The sequence below is a fragment of the Tupaia chinensis genome, unplaced genomic scaffold (assembly GCF_000334495.1).
Source record: "Tupaia chinensis unplaced genomic scaffold, TupChi_1.0 Scaffold144276_1, whole genome shotgun sequence".
NCBI lineage: Eukaryota > Metazoa > Chordata > Mammalia > Scandentia > Tupaiidae > Tupaia > Tupaia belangeri.
In genome coordinates this window covers 7041325-7066562 of record NW_006204133.1, presented here as the reverse complement: position 1 = coordinate 7066562, position 25238 = coordinate 7041325, and the positions used below count along the sequence as shown (strand labels likewise).

Here is a 25238-nt window from a genome sequence, read left to right as displayed (position 1 = left end):
GGTCATATATTTTTTTTGGAACTATTATTAGTTTCAAAAACTGCTGATGCGTATTTAGTACATGACGTTATCCTACAAAACCATACTTACTTTAGAGATGCAAACGAAGGGACGGTACTGATCATCCCAGTCTCTGCCATCTCAATGGCATGTTTAATTTCGAGCTTTTTATATAAAGACACGATGCTAGACTTGGGTTGATTTTCCCGAATCAAGAGTTTCCGCAGGTATTTGTCATCAAACTTCTTAAACCTGCAAATAAAAGATAGTCAAACTTTAATAATTAATACTGCACACTAACAAAATTTTTTTTCCTAGCTAATAAAATCATTTCCACCTCTCCCAGTGGGGGGAAGAGAACTTAGTAGTTCTCTTAACTTTAGTTAGAAAGTTTAGTTTAGAAGTTAACTTTAGTTAGTCTGATCATGATGTACATTTTGTATGTGCCTAACTGTGTATGTATATGTATATAATAGACACCCACCCTGCTGCAGCCCTGGTCTGCCCCTGGTCTGCAACCCGGTCCCCAATAGGCCATGATGGCCTGGCACCAGTCTGTGGCCTGGGAGATTGGGGACCTGGGCTCTACACCATCAGGGTTGCATCTCAGCGCTGTGCTCCTCTTTTTCTGTGCAGCCTCCCGAGGACCCTCGCTGTCTTGCACTCCTGGCAGCCATAGCCAACAGTGCTAAGACCACCTCCTGATCTTTATAGCTACTTCTCCTCCTGTGAGGAACACTGCCTGCTCAGATGCCAGGCTCATTCATGCACATCCTTCCAGTCTTTCCTCGGCGGTCTTCTGCTCAAAAGGGCATTTTGAGCTCAAAATGCTCTTTTGAGCAGAAGACCATCCTGTTACAATCACATGCTGTATGTCACCCCTACTCCCGCATTCTCTGTCTTGCTTTCTGGATGTATTTTTCCCCTTAGCTATTATCATTTCCTAACATGTTGTGAATTTATTTATCTTATTTTCTGTCTCTGAGTGCTTGAATGTAAGATCTATATGGGCAGAGATATTTTCCTGTCTCACAGTGCTTGGAACAGTGCCTGGCACGCTGTAAACACATGTGGCAGGAGGGCGCATTTGGTCCCAACTCCTCCATGGGCAAACCCTCGGTCATATCACCTGGCAATGTTCTTCCATCATGCCCCAGGTGACCTGTCCTGCTTCCTCCCTACCAGTAGGCTCCGTAATGTCGTTTGCTTTGGTCCAAGGGCCATTAGCAGATAAGGTGATAGAAGCAGAGGCTTCCCTGGGCTTGTACATTCAGGCTTGAATCTTGTACATCCATGGCCATGGTGAGAAGGATAAGCACAGAGCAGCTCGTTAGTCCCAGGACAAAGGTGAACATCACACAAAGCAGAGTCGAGTCAGCCTGGCCCAACTGAAAGCAGCCAACCCAGGACAGGATGAGCTCGCCCAGCCCAGCCCCACCCCACCCAGCTGACTCTCAGCCTCTTGACTCCTGTGCTTTAATCAAGAGTAAATGACTGTTGTTTTGAGCAGCTGAGTTTTGGGGTGGGCTGTTATGCAACCTTATTGTGCCAGCATATAAGTGAAAGAGTATGCAATAAATATTTGTCAAGAAAGAAGTAAACTATGACAGTGAGCACTACAAGTCCTAGGACATTTATAGGCACACCTGGGCCATGAAAGGAATCCGGGGGAATCTGCCTGTTTGTTTTGCTTTGTTTTGTTATTGGGTGTGTGCACTTGCTGAAGACACACAAACACACACACACACACACACACACACACACACACACACACACAGGGTGGGGGGGAGTGAGAAATCAGCCTCAGCAGGGATGGCCATACTGCAACTCCCTTTCTGCCATTCTCCTCTTGGGATCCTGGCACACACACAAATGGGCCTGGGACATTCTTAGGCCACTCGAATCTAGGACTCAAAACTCCAAAGTCAGCCTCGTGGGATCCAGCGCCTTGACCTCCCTGCCACCTGCTGGCCTGGGAACCTGTTTGCCAGCTACTGGTCCTTTGTTCCAAATACGGAGGTTTCTGAAGGATTAAAGAAAAGCCAGCCTGAATGAATGTCCTTTGCTATTGACCAGCTGCTTGCTGTGAAGACAGGGCTAATGTTTACTGCATGTCCTTTGACCGCAGGTTAGGCTCATTGAACCAGGATGCCTGACCGCAATACATCTTTGAAAACCCCTTGTATTATTATCATTGCTTTAGCTTTTCGCTGGAAATGAGCAGAAGGAAGGACAAACCTCAAGGACAGTGGCATCTGATCTCGTGCAGGTGGGGACTACGTGTTTTCTTTCTTTGCTTTATTTCCACCCCTTTTGCTCCTCTGCCAAGCTACACACAGGCGTTCTCTTTCACCGTCATTAGACTCCTTTTGCCAAGTCTGAGAAAGGTCCGTCCTGTACTACCCTTTCATTCCATTCTCAGCGGGTCAAATGCATCAAGAGTTCTCTGCAGGCCACTGGAAACGCTCAGCACAAGTACTTCAGAGGAAGGGAATGATACCTGCCACGCTAAAACAATCGCTTCTTTCTGTGTGTCATTCTTAGGCACATCAGCGCTTACGTACACACCAGAGAAGAGATCCGAGCAGAACATCTTTACAAACGGCCTGTGTCACCTCCTTCTCCCCTTACTCACTCTCCTGCTCTACCTGTGTTCACAGTGCATGTGATGGCCTAGGGCACTATTTGAATGTTACCTGGGAAAAAAAAGTAAGGCCTGGGAATACATAAATGTTTATGAAGGTGTTAAACAAAGTATATATGAAGGTATTCAAAATGTTCATGGAAAATGGAAGTATGCGTTTATTTTGGTGCAAAAACTTTTGAAATTTGTGCACATAATATGCATTTTCCATGGATTTTTTTGAAAAACCCTCAAATACTGCAAAGAAAAATATTAGACATGAAATAGTGCCGTTTAGACATGAATCCAAATTGGCTTTGCTATCTTTACAGCCCAAGTAACCTGGCTACCTTTAGATCTTTGCCTGGAACAGACTTGAGGACCCCAGAGATAGAACTGTCTCTGCTTGAAGGATAGGATGCAGCTGGACTTTCTCTGACTTGAAAATCATACCAGGCGCGTGTGTGTGCGTGCCCAAAATCCTAAGAGGAGAATGGAAGAGAAGGGATTGTGGTGTGGCCATCCCCCTGGGGAGGGGGTGATTTCTCACTTTCCCTTTTTTCTTGCCCTCTCACTGTTTCTCTCTGTCAAGTGCATGGCAAAAATCTGAAATAAATAGTTAAAAGAAAAAAGCCTCATATCTTGGGCCAGACAGTGGTGTGTGGTTAAGGTGGTTGGGTCCCACATGGCTGACTGTGGAGTTTAAGCCCTGGACCTGCCAGCTTGAAAACACACCAGGTGCATGAGCACGGGTGCCCCAAATCCCCAACGCTCCCTTGAAGCGTACTTTCTCATTTTCCCCAACTCTCTCTTTGTCTGTTGCTGTGTCTCTCCAGAGAATGCATGTACCCTATAGCATTTTTTTAAGTCCCTGATGTTAAATTACATAAATTGAGTTGGTCAACTTCATGTAAATTAGCAGTGGGAGACAAAACACCCATTAGCAGGTTAGGAAAGGAAAGGCAAGAGCAATGTGTCCTTCTGTTCACAGGGACTAGCATAAATGTTGTCTTCTATGGAAGATTTTCTTAATCCATGCTCTGCAGATAAATATTTAGTAAAACTTTCTCTATGAAAAGCAAGAGCCTTATTTGTCACTTTTGTTGGTTCACAGGTATAAACACTTCCACAGAGGTTAAACACTTGCACAGGTGTAAACACTTCCACAGGTGTAAACACTCCCAATGTCGCTGCTTCAAGCTACCATCATAGCTGGTCCCACATGGGCAGCCAGAAGGGAAGTCGTGAGGAGCTCCCACTGGCCGGAGAGCTGGCTCCTGTTCTCTGCTGCTCCTCATGCCTATCACAATCAACCCTTATTTCCTGAGCTCAAAGCTTTTTCAGTTTATATTAAAGCATGTATCCAATTCCGCCTGGCCAGTCCTACCTATTTCACTTCAACTACTAGATCTTTTTTTTTTTTTTTTAGAATTATCTTTATTTATTCATTCAATTTATTTTTTAATTTGACCAGAGAGAGACAGAGAGAGAAAGCAAGCCACCAGGTCCGGGACTTGAACCATGGTCAGCCATGTGGGAGTGTCCAGCACCTTAACCTCCATACCACCTGCTGATGCCCAACTACTAGATCTTTGAAGAGAGGCACAGAATCAGTGTACCTTTTACAGAAAGGTACACTGCATGTGCGTGTGTGCACATCGATATAAATGTATGTGACCTCTCAGACAATTACAGCTTTTAGAAATACCTGTTTATTATTAGGCTGACCCCAGCACCCCGCGGCTAAGGGAGCCAGATCCCACATGGCTGAGCATACAATTTAAACCTGGGCCCTGGAAGCTTGGAAAATTAACTAGGCATGTGTGCGTGCATGCCCCGAATCCCAACAGGACGGAGAAACGGAGGAGGAGAAGGGATTGTGGCAAGACTATGCCCCATTCGGGAGGATTGCTTCCTTCGTCTCCGTCTCTCTGCCTGTCTCTGGTGAGTGCTCACATTGACAAAATTTATTATAATGATACATACATCGGGCTGTCAGAACAGTCACGACATGTTTTTCTATGCAAAAATGAGTCGTGACTTTTCCGACAACCCAAGAATCTGTTACATCCTGAAGGGCTTTCAATCTCTGCATCTGACAAGGGCCCTCAGCACGTGTGGCAGGATGAGCAATGGAATCCCCTTTCTAACCCACTGGACTGCATTCCCAGCTTCCCCTGCCACAGCAGCTTCCCATGATTTGGTTAGGAGGCTGCTAGCGCGTACGCTCCGTCTCCTGTTCTCCTGCTTGCTGCGCACACAGTGGCTAATGCTGGGGTAGTTTTTCTGGTCCAGGAGGCCCCCTGAGAAGTGGAAGCCCTCTTAGAGTCGGCTAAACAGAAGGGGCTGAGACCTTGGGCAGTCTGTCTACCTCTCGCTCTTTAGGTAAGAAAGAAAGAAGCTTCTCTTAATACATGGTTTAAGCTACTATTATGTCACATCTCTGGTACACCTAAACTTTCTCGCCAAGGAAATACTGTGGAAACAGGAAGGATTTGCAACTCTGAAAAACAGCATGAGTCAGTATGTCCTGCTTCTGGAAGGATCCAGAACCACCCTGTAACTTAATGGCCTGGGGCCTTCTTACTTGTCTCTCCAGAAATTGTGACCCCAGTGTCCACAAACGTCTTCTATCCCAGTCTTGACGTGATCGAAAAACTAGAATAGAAAAAGCAGGAGAGCGGATTAGTTTCTACCTGACATCAGTCCACTTCCTCCACTTACATCATGCTGAAACGCGGCAGGCCCTGACAGTTTTGGTGTTTCGTTTCCTGGCTTTATTGCAAACAGTACAATATTCATCTTCAAGCAGACAAAATGTTTGTCCCATCAATATTAAGACAAACCTTGGATCATTATGCCCATCCTAACAGTTTGTTCCTAATTTAAACATTTCTTAAATACAGTAATCATTTTCTAGTAGAAACGTTTTCAGGAGAAGGTGGTAAAGTGGGAGTCCCCTGTCCATGCACATGGGAGGTTAGCGAGCTATCGGGAGCAGCTCTGCGGAGTGCGTTCATTCACCCCTCACACGCCTGCCCTGGCCTCTCTTCCTCTCACCCTCGGCCATTTCCCTGTTCTTCCAGAAACCAGCAGCTTGGTGTCAAGCCGTCTGACCCGTTCAGACACGCTGTCGTGTAAGGAGTTACACCCTCTTAACATAGAACCATTCAGACACGCTGTCATGTAAGGAGTTACACTCTGTTAACATAGAACCGTTCAGACACACTGTCGTGTAAGGAGTTACACCCTGTTAACACCGTCCGTTCAGACACGCTGTCGTGTAAGGAGTTACACCCTCTTAACATAGAACCGTTCAGACACGCTGTCGTGTAAGGAGTTACACCCTGTTAACACCGTCCGTTCAGACACGCTGTCGTGTAAGGAGTTACACCCTGTTAACATAGAACCGTTCAGACACGCTGTCGTGTAAGGAGTTACACCCTCTTAACATAGAACCGTTCAGACATGCTGTCGTGTAAGGAGTTACACTCTGTTAACATAGAACCGTTCAGACATGCTGTCATGTAAGGAGTTACACCCTGCTAACACCGTCCGTTCAGACACGCTGTCGTGTAAGGAGTTACACCCTGTTAACGCCGTCCGTTCAGACACGCTGTCGTGTAAGGAGTTACACCCTGTTAACGCCGTCCGTTCAGACACGCTGTCGTGTAAGGAGTTACACCCTGTTAACGCCGTCCGTTCAGACACGCTGTCGTGTAAGGAGTTACACCCTGTTAACGCCGTCCGTTCAGACACGCTGTCGTGTAAGGAGTTACACCCTGTTAACGCCGTCCGTTCAGACACGCTGTCGTGTAAGGAGTTACACCCTGTTAACGCCGTCCGTTCAGACACGCTGTCGTGTAAGGAGTTACACCCTGTTAACGCCGTCCGTTCAGACACGCTGTCGTGTAAGGAGTTACACCCTGTTAACGCCGTCCGTTCAGACACGCTGTCGTGTAAGGAGTTACACCCTGTTAACGCCGTCCGTTCAGACACGCTGTCGTGTAAGGAGTTACACCCTGTTAACGCCGTCCGTTCAGACACGCTGTCGTGTAAGGAGTTACACCCTGTTAACGCCGTCCGTTCAGACACGCTGTCGTGTAAGGAGTTACACCCTGTTAACGCCGTCCGTTCAGACACGCTGTCGTGTAAGGAGTTACACCCTGTTAACGCCGTCCGTTCAGACACGCTGTCGTGTAAGGAGTTACACCCTGTTAACGCCGTCCGTTCAGACACGCTGTCGTGTAAGGAGTTACACCCTGTTAACGCCGTCCGTTCAGACACGCTGTCGTGTAAGGAGTTACACCCTGTTAACGCCGTCCGTTCAGACACGCTGTCGTGTAAGGAGTTACACCCTGTTAACGCCGTCCGTTCAGACACGCTGTCGTGTAAGGAGTTACACCCTGTTAACGCCGTCCGTTCAGACACGCTGTCGTGTAAGGAGTTACACCCTGTTAACGCCGTCCGTTCAGACACGCTGTCGTGTAAGGAGTTACACCCTGTTAACGCCGTCCGTTCAGACACGCTGTCGTGTAAGGAGTTACACCCTGTTAACGCCGTCCGTTCAGACACGCTGTCGTGTAAGGAGTTACACCCTGTTAACGCCGTCCGTTCAGACACGCTGTCGTGTAAGGAGTTACACCCTGTTAACGCCGTCCGTTCAGACACGCTGTCGTGTAAGGAGTTACACCCTGTTAACGCCGTCCGTTCAGACACGCTGTCGTGTAAGGAGTTACACCCTGTTAACGCCGTCCGTTCAGACACGCTGTCGTGTAAGGAGTTACACCCTGTTAACGCCGTCCGTTCAGACACGCTGTCGTGTAAGGAGTTACACCCTGTTAACGCCGTCCGTTCAGACACGCTGTCGTGTAAGGAGTTACACCCTGTTAACGCCGTCCGTTCAGACACGCTGTCGTGTAAGGAGTTACACCCTGTTAACGCCGTCCGTTCAGACACGCTGTCGTGTAAGGAGTTACACCCTGTTAACGCCGTCCGTTCAGACACGCTGTCGTGTAAGGAGTTACACCCTGTTAACGCCGTCCGTTCAGACACGCTGTCGTGTAAGGAGTTACACCCTGTTAACGCCGTCCGTTCAGACACGCTGTCGTGTAAGGAGTTACACCCTGTTAACGCCGTCCGTTCAGACACGCTGTCGTGTAAGGAGTTACACCCTGTTAACGCCGTCCGTTCAGACACGCTGTCGTGTAAGGAGTTACACCCTGTTAACGCCGTCCGTTCAGACACGCTGTCGTGTAAGGAGTTACACCCTGTTAACGCCGTCCGTTCAGACACGCTGTCGTGTAAGGAGTTACACCCTGTTAACGCCGTCCGTTCAGACACGCTGTCGTGTAAGGAGTTACACCCTGTTAACGCCGTCCGTTCAGACACGCTGTCGTGTAAGGAGTTACACCCTGTTAACGCCGTCCGTTCAGACACGCTGTCGTGTAAGGAGTTACACCCTGTTAACGCCGTCCGTTCAGACACGCTGTCGTGTAAGGAGTTACACCCTGTTAACGCCGTCCGTTCAGACACGCTGTCGTGTAAGGAGTTACACCCTGTTAACGCCGTCCGTTCAGACACGCTGTCGTGTAAGGAGTTACACCCTGTTAACGCCGTCCGTTCAGACACGCTGTCGTGTAAGGAGTTACACCCTGTTAACGCCGTCCGTTCAGACACGCTGTCGTGTAAGGAGTTACACCCTGCTAACACGTACCCGACAGTGGATCTCCTCACTCACAGCTTGCTGTTTTTTATTGGACCTCTTCACATCGAGGAACTCCACCAGTGGTCGGATAGTGATTCCCTGCACAGAAGAAAAAATTAGGTGAACTTTCTTATAAAATAAAATTTACAACTCAAGAATGACTTCTTTTCCCCTAAACTTTTTTAATAATTATTTTAACTTTATTTATTTATACACTTATTCATTTTTAACTTGTCCAGAGAGGGACAGAGTGAGAGAGACAGAGAGTGAGAAAGCAAGCCGCCAGGTTCAGGATTCGAACCATGGTCAGCCATGTGGGGGTCCAATACCCTTAACCACCACACCATCTGCTGCCCCCCCAAACTTTGATAACCACCACCAAAAGATATTCTTCTCCCAAGAGTAAAACATATTAAATGCAACATTTTGGTAAATTTTTCTTCCTTTTCACAAAGCAACATTTCTTTTTTTTAAAGAGAGATTTTTGCTACAGGGTACATGCACTAGCCAAAGAGACAGAAAGCAAGAAATGACCCCCCAGGGGGTATGACCATACTGCAATCCCCTCTCCTCCATTTTCTTCTTGGGACCTTGGACACGCACACACGTGCACCCAGCATGTTTTAAGCCGCCCGGTCGAGGACTAGAACCGCAGTCGACTACATGGGAGTCCAGCGACATAACCATTATGACATCTGCTGATCCCCCAAAGCAACATGTTTTCAAAGGACAGTGTCCCAACACAGAACAATGGGCATGATGGAAGACACCGAGAAAGCAATTCTCAGAAATAATACAATGTTCTCTGGTTTAGAATCACCGACTTCTTGTATTCTCATCCATATCATTCTCCATAGAAACATTTTTGTGACTCCTTGAGTCCTTTAATAATTTTATCTGAGTTGCTACGGCATGCATGTCGGGGGCTGAGGCATTTGGACCATGAAGATGAGGAATTAAGGGCTCCAGCTCTGGACTTGGTGGGCTCATTATGAAAGGTCAGGTGTACCCTGAAACAGTCACAGAGTGAGCGAGGAGGGAGGATGGGACACTCACAGGAGAGGGACGAGGAAAGCTGCGCACAGAGGAAATGCTGGAGAGGAGCCTTACAGATGCTGGAAACGCAGGGCCCCGGAGGTGGCCTGGAGGCTAAGGCGCTGGATACCATAGGGCAGCTGCACAGGTTCAGTCCCAGATCCACCTGCTGGGAGATCATGCTGGGCACGTGTGTGTTTATGTGTCCAAAGTCCCAAGAGAATGGAGAAGGAGTTGTGGCATGGTCACCCTCCCTAGGAGTGATTTCTTATTTTCCCTCTCTCTCTCTCTCTCTGATGAGCACATGTGCTCTATAGCAAAAAAAAAAAAAAAAAAAAAAAGCTAGCAATACATCCCTGCAAAGACCACCACACAGGAAAGGACCAACACCGGGGAGAAGGGGCACCGAGTGAGGCTGTGGGTAAACGTGGGAGATGGAGAGGGTTATAAGCTATTTAGTAAATAGGTGTGGACAGAAGTCTGACTGCTTTTCCCTATTTTTCCCAAAGTCCTTTCCAGGGAGCCTAGGGGAAGTCAGGCCCACAGACGCTGACAGACCATGTGGTCCGTTAGGAACAGGGTTCTTCCTACATCCTGCCCTGGCATAGTGTCGGAGTGTCTCTGTGAGGTCTGTTAGGCCTCCTTATCGCTGTCAGAGTGATTCCTTTCTGATCTTGGCAACCTTTCTTTTCCAGTCACCACCTGGAAAGTGTAAAACCCACCTATATCCTACAAGCCCCCACTTCCAGATGTCCTGTATTTTTGGGTCAGGCCAATGGAACTTTTCACTAAATTCCAAACTGTCTCTCACTCTCAAAGTCAAATAAAAGGAATCCCTGTACCTGATCCCCCTGAGAGAAAGGCATATTTTGCCTTCTCTCCGGTCCTAGGTCACTCATATTCTGCTTGAAAATAAACCGCATTCATTATTAATTATTAATTTTTTAGAGCTGGTTATTTTCCATCAACACAGGGAAGAGGAAAAAAAAATTCCTTGACGTGATAAAACATAGTTACCAGAAATCTACAGTAAACATCACACTTAATTACAAAATATTAGCAATTGTGAATAATGCTGCAAGAAACATGGATGTACAAATGTTTTTCCAACTGAGGGTTTTCTTATCCTCTGGGTAGATACCTAAGAGTGGAATTGCTAAGTAGTATGGTAGTTCTATCTGTAGGTTTCTGAGGAACCTCCATATTGTTCTCCACAGTGGTGGTACTAATTCCCCTTATCACCAACAGTGTAGGAGGGTTCCCCTTTGACCTCATTCTTGCCTTCACTTCATCTTTTTTTTTTTTTTTTTTTTAATCTTTGCCATTCTGACTGGGGTTAGGTGCTATCTCATTGTGGTTTTGATCTGTATCTCCTTTATGGTAAGAGATGACCCAAATGTCTAAGAACAGATGAGTGGATTGAGGAAGTGTGGCATATATACACTATGGAATACTCCTCGTCTATAAGAGAGAGAGAGAGACCCTGGCATTTGATAGAAAGTGCATGAATATGGAAAATTTAATGTTAAGTAAAACAAGCCAGACTATTAAAGAGAAATATCGTAGGTCCCCACTTAATATATACCAAATATCTGCTCTCCATAGCAGAAACTGTAAGACTGGAAGACATAACCCCATGAAGAGCAACTGTGGATACCAGAGACAGTGTGGGAGAAGCATCAGCAATGAGGGGTGGGAGGGATGGCCTCAAGGGGGGGGGGAAGCAAAAAGCAAAACATTTAATGGACATAAAAATGGAAAATTATCTGTTGATGATAATGTATATGATATTACCTTTGACTGGACTAATACACAACGATTTCATGCTGGGGAAATCCATTTTATATATTGTAAAGATATACAGTGATTAAATGTATAAAAAGAAAAAAAAATGAAGGAAAATAAAAGGAAAAAAATACAATGTAACATTAACGCATTTCTGTTAGAATCCAAAACAATGCAAGGACTCTCCCTAAGATCCACAATTTTGCAGGTCTTAGTCAACTAAATAAGCATGGACAAAAAGAGGTAGAGGTATAAATACTAGAAGAGAACTAGTAAGATTTTTGTTGCTCAGAGATTATCTCTTTTTTTATTTATCAAAAAAGCTAAGATAATCCTTTGTATTTAAAAATAATGAGAGAGTAGCCCAGCCTGTGGCCTAGTGGTCAAGGGCCTGGCTCCCACAACTGTCTGCACAGTTTGAGTCCCAGATCCAACAGCTTGGAACACACACTGGCTTTCTGTACATACATGCCCAAAATCCAAAGAGGAGAGAGACATGGAAGAGAAGAGACTGTCCAGTGACCACATCCCATCAAGGACTGCTTCCTACTTTCCTTCTCTTTCTTTCTCTGGCAAACACACTCACCCTCTGGCAAAAGATTTAAAAAAAAAATGAGGGCCAACAGGTGGCATAGTGGCTAAGGAGCTGGACTTCCACATGGTCAACCAAAGTTCAAGTCCCAGACCTGGCGACTTGAAACTCATGCTGGGCACATGTGCATGTGTGCCCAAAATTCCAAGAGGAAAGTGGAGGGAAAAGGACTGCAGCATGGCCATTCCCCTGGGAGGTAATTTTTCACTTTTTCTCTGTCTCTCTCTGTCTCTCTGGTGAGTGCACATGCCCAATAGCAAACATCTCTCTTAAAAAATTGAAAAAGTTTAGTAAAGGGAGTAACATACAATTAACATGCACAATCCATTCCATCTACTTATTTCAAAATAAGATAGAATTAAACACCTACACAAAAACAATGGAAAACTACATGTACAAAGAGACTATATATAAATACAAATGCATAATTGTAACATACACTAATGTATAACAACGTATTATACATATTCCAGTAGAGTATAATAGTGTGCCAAAACTAAATATGTATAATGCAGCAAGTTCTCTCTCACACTCTCTTATATATATATATATATATATATATAATCTCTACTGCAGATGCATAAAACCTTCATAGCGAGAACTGTAAAACCTAACTACAGGATATTACAAGGATTTGAGTTGTAAAAAGATATCTACAGCTCCTATGATGATGACAGCTGTCTCCCAATGAATGTGCGTTTGTTAAGTCGATTCCTGTAACATATCTCTCAGGCTTTTTAGCAGAACTTGAGAGGCTGACTTTACATTAACCTGAAAGTAAGCGTAACCAGGAAATTTTACAAAAAGGAGAATGAGTGGAAACATATAGGTATCAAAACAAATTCTCAACCAAGATCCTTCAAAATGCATGATAGTGGCTCCAAAATAGGGCAAGTGAGGAGGGTATGAGTGTGAGGTGGGCAGGTGGCCACCTCAGCTGGCTGGAGCCCCAGGAATGGCGATGGCTGTGGGGTTTCGGGGTGGGAGAGAAAAGTTGAGGTACGTTCCTGCTATATGTGTGATTTCCACCTCATCTCTCCCATCCGTGAAATCTTTAAGAACACATTTGATCATGTAAACTTACTGACTCACACACACTCACACAGACATACACGCATGCACACATAGTGCAAATATACACACATCTTTTAAAGGAGGTCACTGGGTTGTGTTTTGTTTGTATCTGAAGAGGATTTTGCCTTAGGGAGCTTGCTGGAGACAGAGACAGAGACGTCAGAGGGAAAGTGAGACACCACCCCCACCCCCCAGAGGAGACGGCCACGCCACATTCCCTCCTCCTCCATTCTCCTCCCGGGATCTTTGACACATGTGCATGTAAGGTCTGGGGGGAAGGGAAAAGAAACATGGCAGAAACATTCCCGCCAGCAGGAACTTTTCCCGTTTTCTAAAATCTAGCTGGCCATCACCAACAGACTTGCCCGCCCTTCGGCATTTGGCGCGCCGGCCAAATTGAAAGGAAACAGCGACCTTCACTGGCCAGATAAGGACCCATGGCGACCACCTATTGGATAACAGCCATTTAAGAACACGCAGCACCCACCTCAGTGTGACTCAAGAGCTTTTGCAAATAAATTATATTGTTTTTATTAAACCCCAAGAGCCGGGAACCAGCAGTTAGCGTAATGGCTATGTTGCTGGACTCCCACGTAGTCGACCACGGTTCGCGTCCTGGACCCAGTGGCTTAAAACTCACACCGGGCACGTGTGCGTGTGTGCCCAAGATCCCAAGAGGAGAATGGAGGAGAAGGGATTGCAGTGTGACCATCCCCTCTGGGGGGGTGATTTCTCGGTTTCTGTCTCTCTGTCTCTCTCTGTCTGTCTGGCGAGCGCATGCGCCCTGTAGCGAAAACCTCTCCAAAAGCCAAAAAAAAAAAAAAAAAACAAATCAACAAACAAACAAAAAAAAAACAAGAGATTTCACAAAATAAATTATATTGGTTTTATTAAACCCCAAGGACTGACTGGAATTTTCGTCCTTGCCGCCTCTGTCTCCACTGCTGTTCCCAAATCAAACCTAACAGTAAACACCTGCCTAGTGTTATTTTCAAGCCACCAGGTCCAGGACTCAAACCACCGTCGGCCATGTGGGAGTGCAGTAACATAACCACTACGCCATCTGCTGGCCCCATCACTGGCTTTGTTGCATTAATCCAGCTCTGGGAATTTTTAACTGAAGCTGCACCTTACCTCTGAAAGTGTGAACTGATTTGGACCAAATTTGGTGAGAGGCACACCTTGTGTTCTATTTCTATTTCAGTCTGCCATTTTGGAGTAACAGAGGAGGTAATAACCATTTTCCATGTTCTGTCATTTTTAACTTGTATAAATGAAAATGGGGTGTAAATACGGTATTCAGAGAGGGGCGATTTCACTGAGTTCCAGAGTCCATGAAGCCACCAGTTTAATAATAGTTCAAGGAAGAGTCAAAAAAAAAAAAATGCAGCTTTTAAAACCATTTCATACATTCTGAAGACACTATCTGCTGTTTCCTAGGCTTATTTCCCATCGATGTTCATTTAGTAAAGAACAAGGGGGTGTCCAGAATTGGAAAGTACAGCTATACAATAAAGATGGTGGAGGCAAGTGGTGATGCAGATGATGCCTCTGCAAGGCTGAGCCAAGTGGGCAGGTTCCAGGTTCACGTCCAGAGACCTCCCTGAGTACAGCTGCATGCACTGGCCAGGATGGGAGGTGGCTGAGGCCAGGACGAATCATGGTGTTAAGATCCTGCTGGAAATGCCTGATTCTGTCCCTGTCTCTTTCACTCATGGAAGAAATAAATAAATTTTTAAAAATAAATAAAATAAAGGGACCAGTAGATGGAGTAATGGTTCCATCACTGGACTCCCACATAGTTGACTGTGGTTTGAGTCCTGAACTCAAGCGGCCTAAACCTCGCACGGGGGCTGGTGGGGGGTGGTGATTTCTTGCCTTTTTTCCTCGTTGTCTCTCTGATGAGTGCACACACCCTATAGCAAAAATCCCTCTGGATTAAAAAAAATAAAATAAAATAAAATAAAATAAAATAAATTTTATTTAATTTTTAATAAAAATTAAAATAAAACAAATAAAATAAAATAGGACACAGGCACTACCCCGATCCCTATGCTGACCCCTTCCACTTGGCAGTGTGGCCTCCTGCCCAGGTCAACTCAAGTTTCTAAAATTATAACACATTGAAGTTTATAATTAGTAAGGCATGAAAAATACATGCTTCTTTAAAAACCCCTCCTACTATTTGCCCCTTTTCTCTGAACTACCTGCGGCTGTCCTCCCATGCTCAGTAGGAACGATTTGGGAAGCACTGCTTTGCCCCCTCCCTTCCTGCTTCAATCCACCTGTTTTGGAGCGGAGCATGGCATTTGAGTATGCTGTATTAAGCTCCCCAGACTTGGTGTCATATTCTAGAAGCCTGGGTCTCTGGTTGGGAGGGAGAGAGAGAGGGAAAAGGAAAAAAATATCTATCTATCTATCTATCTATCTATATATATATATATATGGTCCAGAAATTTCACAGAAAAATGAAATTGAAGTATGAGCCTGTTTTGGTGCCAAAATATTTTTAAATCCATGCGATTTGTTTTTTAAGCATATGCATTTTCCATGAACTTTTTGCGGACCACCCCCCCACACCCACACATACACAGACACACATATTCCATATATTTTACCACAACACCTGACAAGGTTTAGAAAAATAAAATAGCTAGTCACATCCACATAGGCTCAAAAATAAGCCTTTTCCTTTGCTATCAAATTAGCGAAAGACCATCCCAGCCACCATGTGCAGCATGAGCATGTGACCCACGGCCACGCGGCCAGCAGGGGTTTGGATCCTGGTAAGCAACAGCACTGAGTGCCCTCACGCATGGGCACGACACTGGCTGGCTGAAGGATGAGGGGTGGGGGTGGCAGGGGTAGTGGGGACCTGTTGAGCATGCTTGTTTCTCTCAGTCTCTCTTGGTCGCTCTCTCTCATCAAAAAAAAAAAAAGAAAAAAAAGAAACTAATAGACTTTAAAAGTACAGAAAAGCCCACTTGCAAAGCACAAGTTGAATTTTCACCGTTCACTTGACTTGGGCCCGATAAACACACCACCTGGGAGTCAAGCTTGCTACTTGAGGAAGCCCAAGCCCTGGACCGCGGGGACAGGGACAGTGGGGAGGAGGAGGTGCCGCTGTTTTCCATCTTGTCTGTCTCCGCCTTCCTCCCACCTCTCTGCTCCCATTAGGGCGTCGGGGGGGACTGCTGTCTGACTGCAATGAAAATGAACAGTCTTTCCATCTGCTCTTTTGGAAGAAAACGAATGCTTGTTTGGCGTTGATTTCTGAAATTCATGTTTGCAAAATAAAGGGGGGAGGAGAAACTGCCTTGCAATTACTTGCTGATTTACTCGGCAATTCCCAGAAAAACTCGAAGACACATTGGTGAAAACATTGGTTATAAATAGTACCACCGGGGCTGTGCTCTTACGGAAGGCCTTTCTCAGGTCACAGTCGCGGTCGCAGAACTCGTAAACCGCCGGCACCCACACCCCGTATCTCAGATGCGTAAGTGGCGTGAAAGGTATAAAGGTGCGGGCGTAGGTGTCCATGGCCCTCGCATGTCTGCTTCCCCTCAGCACGGCCACTGCACAGGGCCCCCTGTCCCTTGTCTGCCTCCTACTTGAGCCGGCTCTGTCTGCTGTGCGAACAGTGTCTCGGTCCCAGGTACCTCCAGGGTTCCGACACGCTGCTATGGCTCCTCTAGAGCACGGAAATAAGAGCCGTCGTTGGTGGCTGGTCCTCCGGCTCCTACCCAGTTACTCTACCAGATCTCAACACAGTTACCTGTTCCGTCTCCTGTTTCTCACATCCAGTCCATCAGGGGGTTTCTACCCTTCCTTCTGGCCCAAAGTGCCCTTGGGAAGATGGCCACTGAGTACATGTGGCCGCTTCCACGTCCCTCCTCCACTCAGAGCCCGCCCAGACTTACAGCTGCATTGGTCACCGCTGCAAGGACCCTCTCCTGCCTACGCGCTGCCTTCACGCGGCTCCTGAATAACCTCTTCTCTGTTTCTCCTCTCCACTTCATCCCTTCCAGTTTCCTGGTCTGGTTCAACATTTTTTTTTTTAAATTTCTAAATATTGCTATCTGTTTCACAGTTCAGTTTTCAGGTGTCTCCTTTCCTCCACTCTTTCTACACTTATTCCCTGAATAATTTCTTTTAGATACATGCTTTAGAAGCCTTTTCTATGTCTATGAGTCTCAAATTGCTCTCTCACTATATGGCTTCTCCCGTAAGTTCCGGACTCGTACATACCAATACAAGTGCCTACCTGACCGTCCCACTGCGACTGGCACACGCTCGTGTGCAACATGTACACATTCAGAAGAGATCGCCTGCCTTCCCGCCCTTCCAATCCAATACGCCTCCGGTGTCCTCCACTAAATTACATTTCATCTACATTCACCTGGTTGCTCAGTCAAAAACACATGGACCTGGCTTTTCCTTTTTCCTTTCACATCCTAAATAGCTTAGCTACCTTGTTTCATCTTAAGACAGCCTGATCAACCTGCTCATTTTACTGGGAAACCACAATAAGTTATTTGGAATCCTATGGAATTCTACCTAGTAATGGTACACATTACTGAGCTATAGGGATGGTGTCATTAAACGACCCAGCACACATGCGCACACACGAAATGCCTCCAAAAAGCTCATGGAAAATGCATTATGAAAAAACACTCAGGACCAGCAGATGGCATAATGGTTACCTCACTGGACTCCCATACAGTCAACCTTGGTTCAAATACCAGACCCAGCAGTTTAAAATTCACACCATGCATGTGTGCGAGCGTGCCTAAAATCCCGAGAAGAGAATGGAGGAGAAGGGACTGCAGCATGGCCATCCCCCGAGGAGGTGATTTCTAGTTTTCGACTCTCTGTCTCTCTCTGTCTCTCCAGTGAGTGCACACGCCCTGTAGCAAAATCTCTCCAAAAAAAAAAAAAAAAAAAGAAAAAAGCCTGCATGACTTAAACATTTTTGCCCCAATATAAACTCATATTTTAATTTTGTTCCTTCCATAAAAGTACACAAACACACACACACACACACATACACACACTTTTTAATTTAACAAGTGAGAGCACATTTCTTTGCGGTGTCTGAGAACAGCATGCATCATCACTTCGGTCTGAAAGGCTGGATCAGTGACGGTTTATCAGACTGTGGGGAAGGGGCACCCTACCATGGCCCCCAAGTGTCACCACATGTTCTTGTAATGTGTGACAAGAAGGCAAGGCTTTGACTACTTTTTACCTGGGCTATTTCTCAGGGTTCCAAGCAATGAGCAACCTTGAGAGATGAAGGAGCACCCCCTCCACAGACAGGAGAGAGCCCCAGCTCAGCGCGCCCTCCTGTCATGTGACCCCTTACAGGTGCAGACATCCCTCCTGGGCCTTTGTGTCCCCCCCAACCCCGCCCTGTGGGATACAAACACAAACCAACCAAAGCTTAGCTGCTGCTTTTGTCATGAATAATAAAGTCCTTTGTCTCTGACCCCGGAGTTTCCTGCCCGCACCCATGAAATCATCACAGGCTAACTTGTTAGCTTGCAAGCAGGGTAAAAGTCCCACACGTTTTATAGTTGTGTGCACTAGTTTACAGTAAATCATATCACTGATGTAATCACCCCTGGACTAAGGAGCCCAAAGGGACTGCCTTCTCAGGAATTCCGGTCGACCTTGCTACTTAATGGGCTTCTAGATAACCACAGAATTCTAGGGATCTTCTCTATGAATATAGTACACATACTTAGTGTACTCTAATCACTTTTATTTCCAAAAAGAAATAGAGAATGAAGTTAAGTTTTTCTTTCTTCTGCTACCATTTTGCTCAATGTTATATATAAAACCATACAAGCTATGAGGCTCAAACCCTGCATTGGGTATTACACTTCACACACAGGGAGGCCTCAAAAAGTTTGTGGAAAATGTGTCTAATGAAAAAAAAAAACAATCTGTAGATTTCAACATCTTTTTGCACCAAAATAAACTCATCCTTTTTTTTGTTTGTTTGTTTTAAGAGAGATTTTTGCTATACAACGGGTATGCTCACCGGAGAGAGAGAGACAGAAAGCGAGAAACCACCCTCAGAGGGGATGGTCATGCCACCATCCTTTTTCTCCATTCTCCTCTTGGGATTTTGGACACACACACATGCCAGCCCTGTGAGTTTTAAGCCACTGGGTCTGGGACTCAAATCGTGATCAATTACATGGGAGTCCAACAACATAACCATTATGCCATCTGCTGGTCCCCCCAAATAAACTCATACTTAAATTCCACTTTTGCACAGACTTTTTGAAGTCTCCTCATACATATGTGCCTGTACTCTGTGGGAAGGAGGTGCCAACATCGAGATTTTACAGTTAAGCAAACTGAGGCCAATGGAAGCTAAAATGAGCAGGGCCAGAAGATCAACCCAATATGGCCTTACTCTAAATCGTTGATGGTATTCAATCCCATCTCCCTCATCCTGAATATGATTTTTTTTTGGAGAGATTTTCACTGTAGGGCGCGTGCGCTCGCCAGACAGACAGAGAGACATAGAGACAGAAAGCGAGAAATCACCCCCCAGGGGGGATGGTCACGCCGCAATCCCTTCTCCTCCATTCTCCTCTCGGGATCTTGGGCACGCACGCACACGCGCCCGGCGTGAGTTTTAAGCCACCGGGTCCGGGACACAAACCACGGTCGACTACGTGGGAGTCCAGCGACATAGCCATTACGCTAACTGCTGGTTCCCCTGAATATGATTTTTAAAAACTTTGCCATAGTGGGGCTGGCAGGTGGCATGGCGGTAAAAGGCTCTGGATTCCAACATGCTGACTACAGTTCAAGTCCTGGACCTGGCAGCTTGGTTTCTCGCTTTCCCTTTCTCTCTCTCTCCCTCTGCCTTTCTCTTGTCAAATTAAAAAATGATAATAACAACTTCAAATAGAATTAAATAAATGAATCTTTAAAAAAAAAACTTAGGCAGAGACAGGGAGAGGAAGACAGGGATAAAGTACCCCCCCTCCTGCCCCAGTGAATGATCACATTACAATTCCTTCTTCGCGTCTTCCTCCTCTCAGAATTTAGTGCACATATACACAGTGTGTTTTCCAGGCTGCTGGGTCCAGGACTCAAACTGTGATTGGGAAAGCAGAATCTGACTGTCATTATAAATTATAATATCAAATAAATTAAATGTCACATAAAATCCACCTGTGAAGATAGTGCGAACTTGGTCCAGCAGGTGGCATGGAGGCTAGGATGGCTATGTCCCATATGGCCAATTGCACAGTTCAAGTCCCAGACCTACTAACTGGAGAATCACTCTGGGCATGTGTGCATGTGTGCCCAAAATCCCTAGAGGAGAATTAAGGAGAAAGGATTGCACTATGGTCATATTCCCCCAGGGGGTGATTTCTCACTTTCCCTCCCTCTGTTTCTCTGTCTCTCTCTGGTGAGCTCATGCACATAAGCTAAAACAACAACAAAAAATCAAAGTGGGTGTGCAGGTATTTAACACAGGCAATCAGTCCTTTTATATCTTTAGGTTAAGTCTCAACTCCAAAAAGCTAAAAAAGCTATGTGTATAATAATGCTATTCTATATTAATCACTTGTACACACACATTCTGCAAATATTGGACATATTTGCAATACTTTTCCATACCTATCCAATGTTTGTTCTCATCGTAGACATGTAATTTTATATGTGAAGAATCTCTAACTTAAAAATTTGAGCTTGTATTTTGTATGCCCTCTGTTGAATCACACCTTATCATGAAGTCACTGTTATGGAACTTTGTAAGTGTGTATGTTCATGTTGTTTGGGAAAAAGGGACTGGTTTTGGACTGTAGGTATTTGAGAAGCACCTGTACGGATAAAAATGACTGCTGCATTCATCTCCGAATGATCGGATTCCTAGTCAGGCGGTTCTCTTTTTGTATTGATATCCTGTTCTGAGAGGATGGAGAGGAGCTACGGTCAATGGGTAAGTCTTGGTGGGAGTGGCCCTGGGTGGTAAGGAGAGGGCAGGAGGTCAAGAAGTGGAGGTAGCTTGCCCTCTGCCTAGCCTCTCTGTTCCAGTATTCTGCACTAGGTCACTTGAGATTAAAACAGTCGAGGCAAAATTTGTTTACTCTGCACAGGCAAAGTGGGAGAGGAGCAGATTGGATTACTGTCATGGAGATCCTGGACACGGTGAAGCTAAAAGAAGAAGATGCTTCTCTTTGACAGCTGGATAGTCCCATGGTGTTTTCTATAATGAGTTTAAGGAAGAGATTCAAACCAACGTGGGACAGTTGGGCAAAAACTAGTATATATAACTAAAACTATTACTAGTCATAACCAACTAAATAAAGTCCTACTAAAGTAAAGCCAGCATTGCTTTAGGGAAGAGCTTGGTCTTCACGGTCAGTCTATGGTCTTACAAGTCAGGAATTAGCTTCGCCCTCAGCCATTTGCAAAGGGGAGTCCATGGCTCAGCCTGTTTCCTTTTGCGTCTCAGCTTGCCTGGCTGGTGGCGGGAGTGACACTGGTCTCTGTTTTAAAGCTTTGTTTTGGGGATAAAATGGAATAATGTACATACCCAAGGATTTCAAAAAGTTAATAGAAAATGGAATTAAGTATGAGTTTATTTTGGCAGAACACAAATTGAAATCCATGCACAGTTTCTTCCTAATATGCATTTTCTACAAAGTTTTTGCAGACTACCCTATACGAAAGCCCCTGTCTGAGTGCCTGACACAGTGATGTCAGTGACTGTTATAAAGAATGGCGTGTGAAGGTGTTTATCACCAAGACAAGACCAAACACCGGTCATTTTTTTTTTTAACCCAGAAAGTCTCTCCAAAGGCATCCTTCTCTGAACTCCAGACAGCCCACTGTCCCCATGTTGGCTGGTCTGAATGAATAAAGAGGGGCTGTCTTGGGAAGCTGACTGAAAGGCAGAACTGCGATGTGTTACAGCCCTGAGCACTCACCCCACACCACGCTCAGAACTGGGGATGTCACTCAGGGTGAAGACCAAATGGGTTTTGATACCCTGAGCTGCCTTTCCCAACCGTGTAAATGAGAAAGTCTCTTAACTTCAACTTCAGTGCCCGTCTTTCCTCATCTACAAAGCAGGGAGCATAACCAGTGATGTCTCTCAAAGTTCCACACCAGGGAATGGTTATCAGTGCTGAATGAGTTGAAAGTACAAGGGGGCTTCAAAAGGTTCCCGGAAAAATGGACTTAAATTACATATTCATTCTGGGGCAAAAATAGTTCACATCCATGCCTAGTTTTTTTCGTAATATGCATTTTTCATGAGCTTGAAAAAGACTATTATTCAGATTTAAGTCAAGCATATAGGAAGTGTTCGGTGACTAGGACCAGCAGGTGAGGTAATGGTTACATCACTGGACTCCCACGCAGTCAACAATTTGAGTCCTAGACCCGGTGCCAGGCGTGTGTGCATGCGTGCCCAAAATCCTGGGAGGAAAATGGTGAAGGGACTGCAGAGCAGCTGTCCCCCTGGCAAGTGCATGTGTCCTATTGCAAAAAAATCTCTCAATGAGTAATGGTTAAATAAATACAAAAATTCTCAAAGGAAAAAACACCTCCTTGTTTTCCTCCCTCCTCACTCATCGCTTGTTCTGTCTCCTCGGCTACTTACCTGTTCTCCCCGATGTCTTAATCCTGGGCTGCCCCAGAGCCCAACCCTGGTTCTCTTTATTGACTTCCTCAATATATACTTTCACTATAGACAATCACATCCAGTTTCATGGCTTCAAATTCCAGCTCTCTGCTGAAGACTGAGCTCTTTCTGGAACGGCAGGCTCTTAACATCTGCGTGTTTAAGATCTGCACTTTCAGGTCTCACAGACACCCCTAGCTCAGCACGCCCAGACCTTGGCCACCACCTTCCCGTACAATGATTTCCTCCTCACTCATACTTCTGGTTGCTCAGGACCAAGCCCTTTGCTTTTTTTTTCCATGTCTAAAGCCATCAGGGAAACCTGTAAGTTCCACCCTTAGAGTGTGCCTAAGGCCTTGCCCCTGCTTACGAGCTCTCCTCCCACCACGCTGCCCCGCCTGACGACTGCACTGGCCTCTGCACTGGACTTCCCACTTCTTCCCTTTCCCCATAACAGTCTGTCTATCTGTCTATCATATCCATGAGCGAGACAGACAGCGAGACAGGCAACCCCAGCAGGATGGTCAGGCTACAGTCCACTCCCAGCCTCAGCCAGCCAGGACTGTGGTCATACCCATACCCAGCATACACAGAGAAACCTCAGGACTTGAACCCAGGACCTTCCCATGTGGCTGCCATATCACGGTGAATTGTTTCCCCACCACACTACTGTGGCTAGCGCTCTCTAATAGTCTATTCTCAACAATCTTTTAACCAATCAAGCCAGAACACAGCACTCTTCTGCATAAAACCTTCAGATGGTTTCCATTATGCTTGGAGAAGAGCCAACCCTTTACCTTGGCCTTCGTGACCCTACATGGCCCAGGACTTCAGACTCTCCCTCCTCCTTCCTCCTACCGCTTCCCCCCCCACCCCTGTATCCTATGCACTCCTGCTGCACTGGCTAAGAACACGCTGTCACCATCAGACCCACTGGCCTGGAATGTGCTTCAGCTTAGCCAATTCCTTCACCTTCCACAACCCTTTGTTCAAATGTTGCTTTTCTCACTGCTGCGTTATGTGACCACTCACTTCAGAATTATAGCTGCCCCCACCCCCAATGACCCCGCCTTTACCATGTCTGGCCCACACTTGTCCTTTATCATATAGATCTCCAACAAGATGATTTAGTTATTTGTTATGTTTCCTGCGTAATGTCCACCAGGCCCCTCCTTTCCCCTATAACGTGAGCCCTGAGGTGACACGATTTTTTTATCTTTGCTTGCTTAGGAATACTGAGTTCTCAGAGCACCGCGTCACACAAGCAGGAGTCCAGTAACTACATGAGAAATGAATATTTGCAAAATATCATCTCCTAGGAGCTGGCGTTTAACTTAAAGAGATTGATTATCTTGCAAAGCAGGCTCTGGACACAGGCCAGCCACAGTTTCTGCCTCCCAATATGAACCTGTATCCACCCGTGAGGGGGTGACTGCCCCGCAGTCAGCTCAGGTCAAACAGCTAGTGGAAGGTCGTCATGCACAACGAGGATTTAACAAGTACATCTACTAGGTCAGAGAGCAAGACAAATGACAAGGATTAGCAAGTGCGGTTCCTGTTTCCAGCAGTGAGCTTAGGTCACTGAGCTGCGTTTCTTTAAATAATAATTCCTCTGTGTAAGCCAAGTGACCAAATTGGACTCTCTTAGGCCCCTGGACAATCCAGTAACATGACCCTAGACAGGAAGTATCACTTTTCCGAATAACGCAAGTATCAAAGCTTCAGCGCATCGCTACCACTTCGTATCCTGTAAATGAAATGAACTACGCTAGTCTGCAGGATCTCATCTCCCTCCGGAACAGGGAGAGACTTTCCTGGGAGAAAGAATGCTACTCACCAGGATGAAGACAGTGAAGAAGATGACAACAATGGCCGCTGTGATGAAGAGTTTCTTCCGAGGAAACACAGCAGCGGGAAGAAGGAACACGAGAGCAAAGCAGATGGCCCCACGCAGTCCTCCATATGCAATGATGAACTGGTCTTTGAAGGTCAGCGGAATGGTCCGGAACCAATTAATGACCTGAGTGAGGACAAAGACGCCTGCCAGGAGAGACAAACCCCAAAGAAAACAGTCAGTGAGGCCACCACACTGCCTGTGCTTCTGTGACGGCTGAGCAGTTAAGGACAGGCCCTCTGGGCTTCTCCTCTGTCCTGTTCAGACTACAGGGTCTCAGATCTGGGCTCTTACTCTTCCAGGACAGCGGGTGTAAGTGTGGACCCAGAGAAGTCAAAGAGGCCAATGTGACACGCAGAGAAGGCATGACAATACTCAAGAAAGAAAATAATACATCAGGAAAGGGGGTGTGGGAAAGAGATAAAAGATGAAAAAGGAAATGAGGAAAGAGAAGAAAAAGACACAATGGGAGAAGAAGAGGAAAAAGAGAAACACAAGGAAGAAGAGCGAGAGGAGAAACGAGGACGAGAAGGAAAGAGAGGACCTTTCTTAGTCAAAGAAGAAACAAGACAAGGAACAGCAAGGCGAAGAGGAGGAAGTAGACACAGAGGAAGAAGAGATGAGTGAGTCGGAAAAGCAGCAGCAGAGAGGGAGGGACAGGAAGAACAGCCACGTTAGTCATTAGTGTCCATTTTACAAACAAAGGTCCGTTACCCAGGGCTCGCCAGATGAGGCAGAAGGCCAGCGTGAAGCAGACGAAGGCCCAGTTCCACTCGTGGTTCTTGCCCACAGTGGACACGCCCATGAAGATGAAGATGAGGGTCTCGCTGACGCTGCTCAGCATCTTCATGAAGTACTTGATGGTCG

The 25238-nt window shown here is 45.9% G+C and overlaps 1 protein-coding gene across 1 annotated transcript in view; it reads right to left on the bottom strand.

The window, feature by feature from the left end:
- The window catches only part of SLC9A2 (solute carrier family 9 member A2), a 128180-nt gene that overhangs the window by 17503 nt on the left and 85439 nt on the right, over positions 1-25238 (bottom strand). Inside the window, exons 5-9 of the mRNA XM_006166648.3 lie at positions 25086-25238; positions 24315-24517; positions 8340-8429; positions 5211-5281; positions 91-252 (exon numbers count right to left, since the gene is read on the bottom strand). The exon at positions 25086-25238 is cut by the window's right edge and continues 98 nt beyond it. Of these exons, the coding sequence (XP_006166710.1) occupies positions 91-252; positions 5211-5281; positions 8340-8429; positions 24315-24517; positions 25086-25238 (679 nt within the window). The remainder of the gene's footprint in view (positions 1-90; positions 253-5210; positions 5282-8339; positions 8430-24314; positions 24518-25085) is intronic.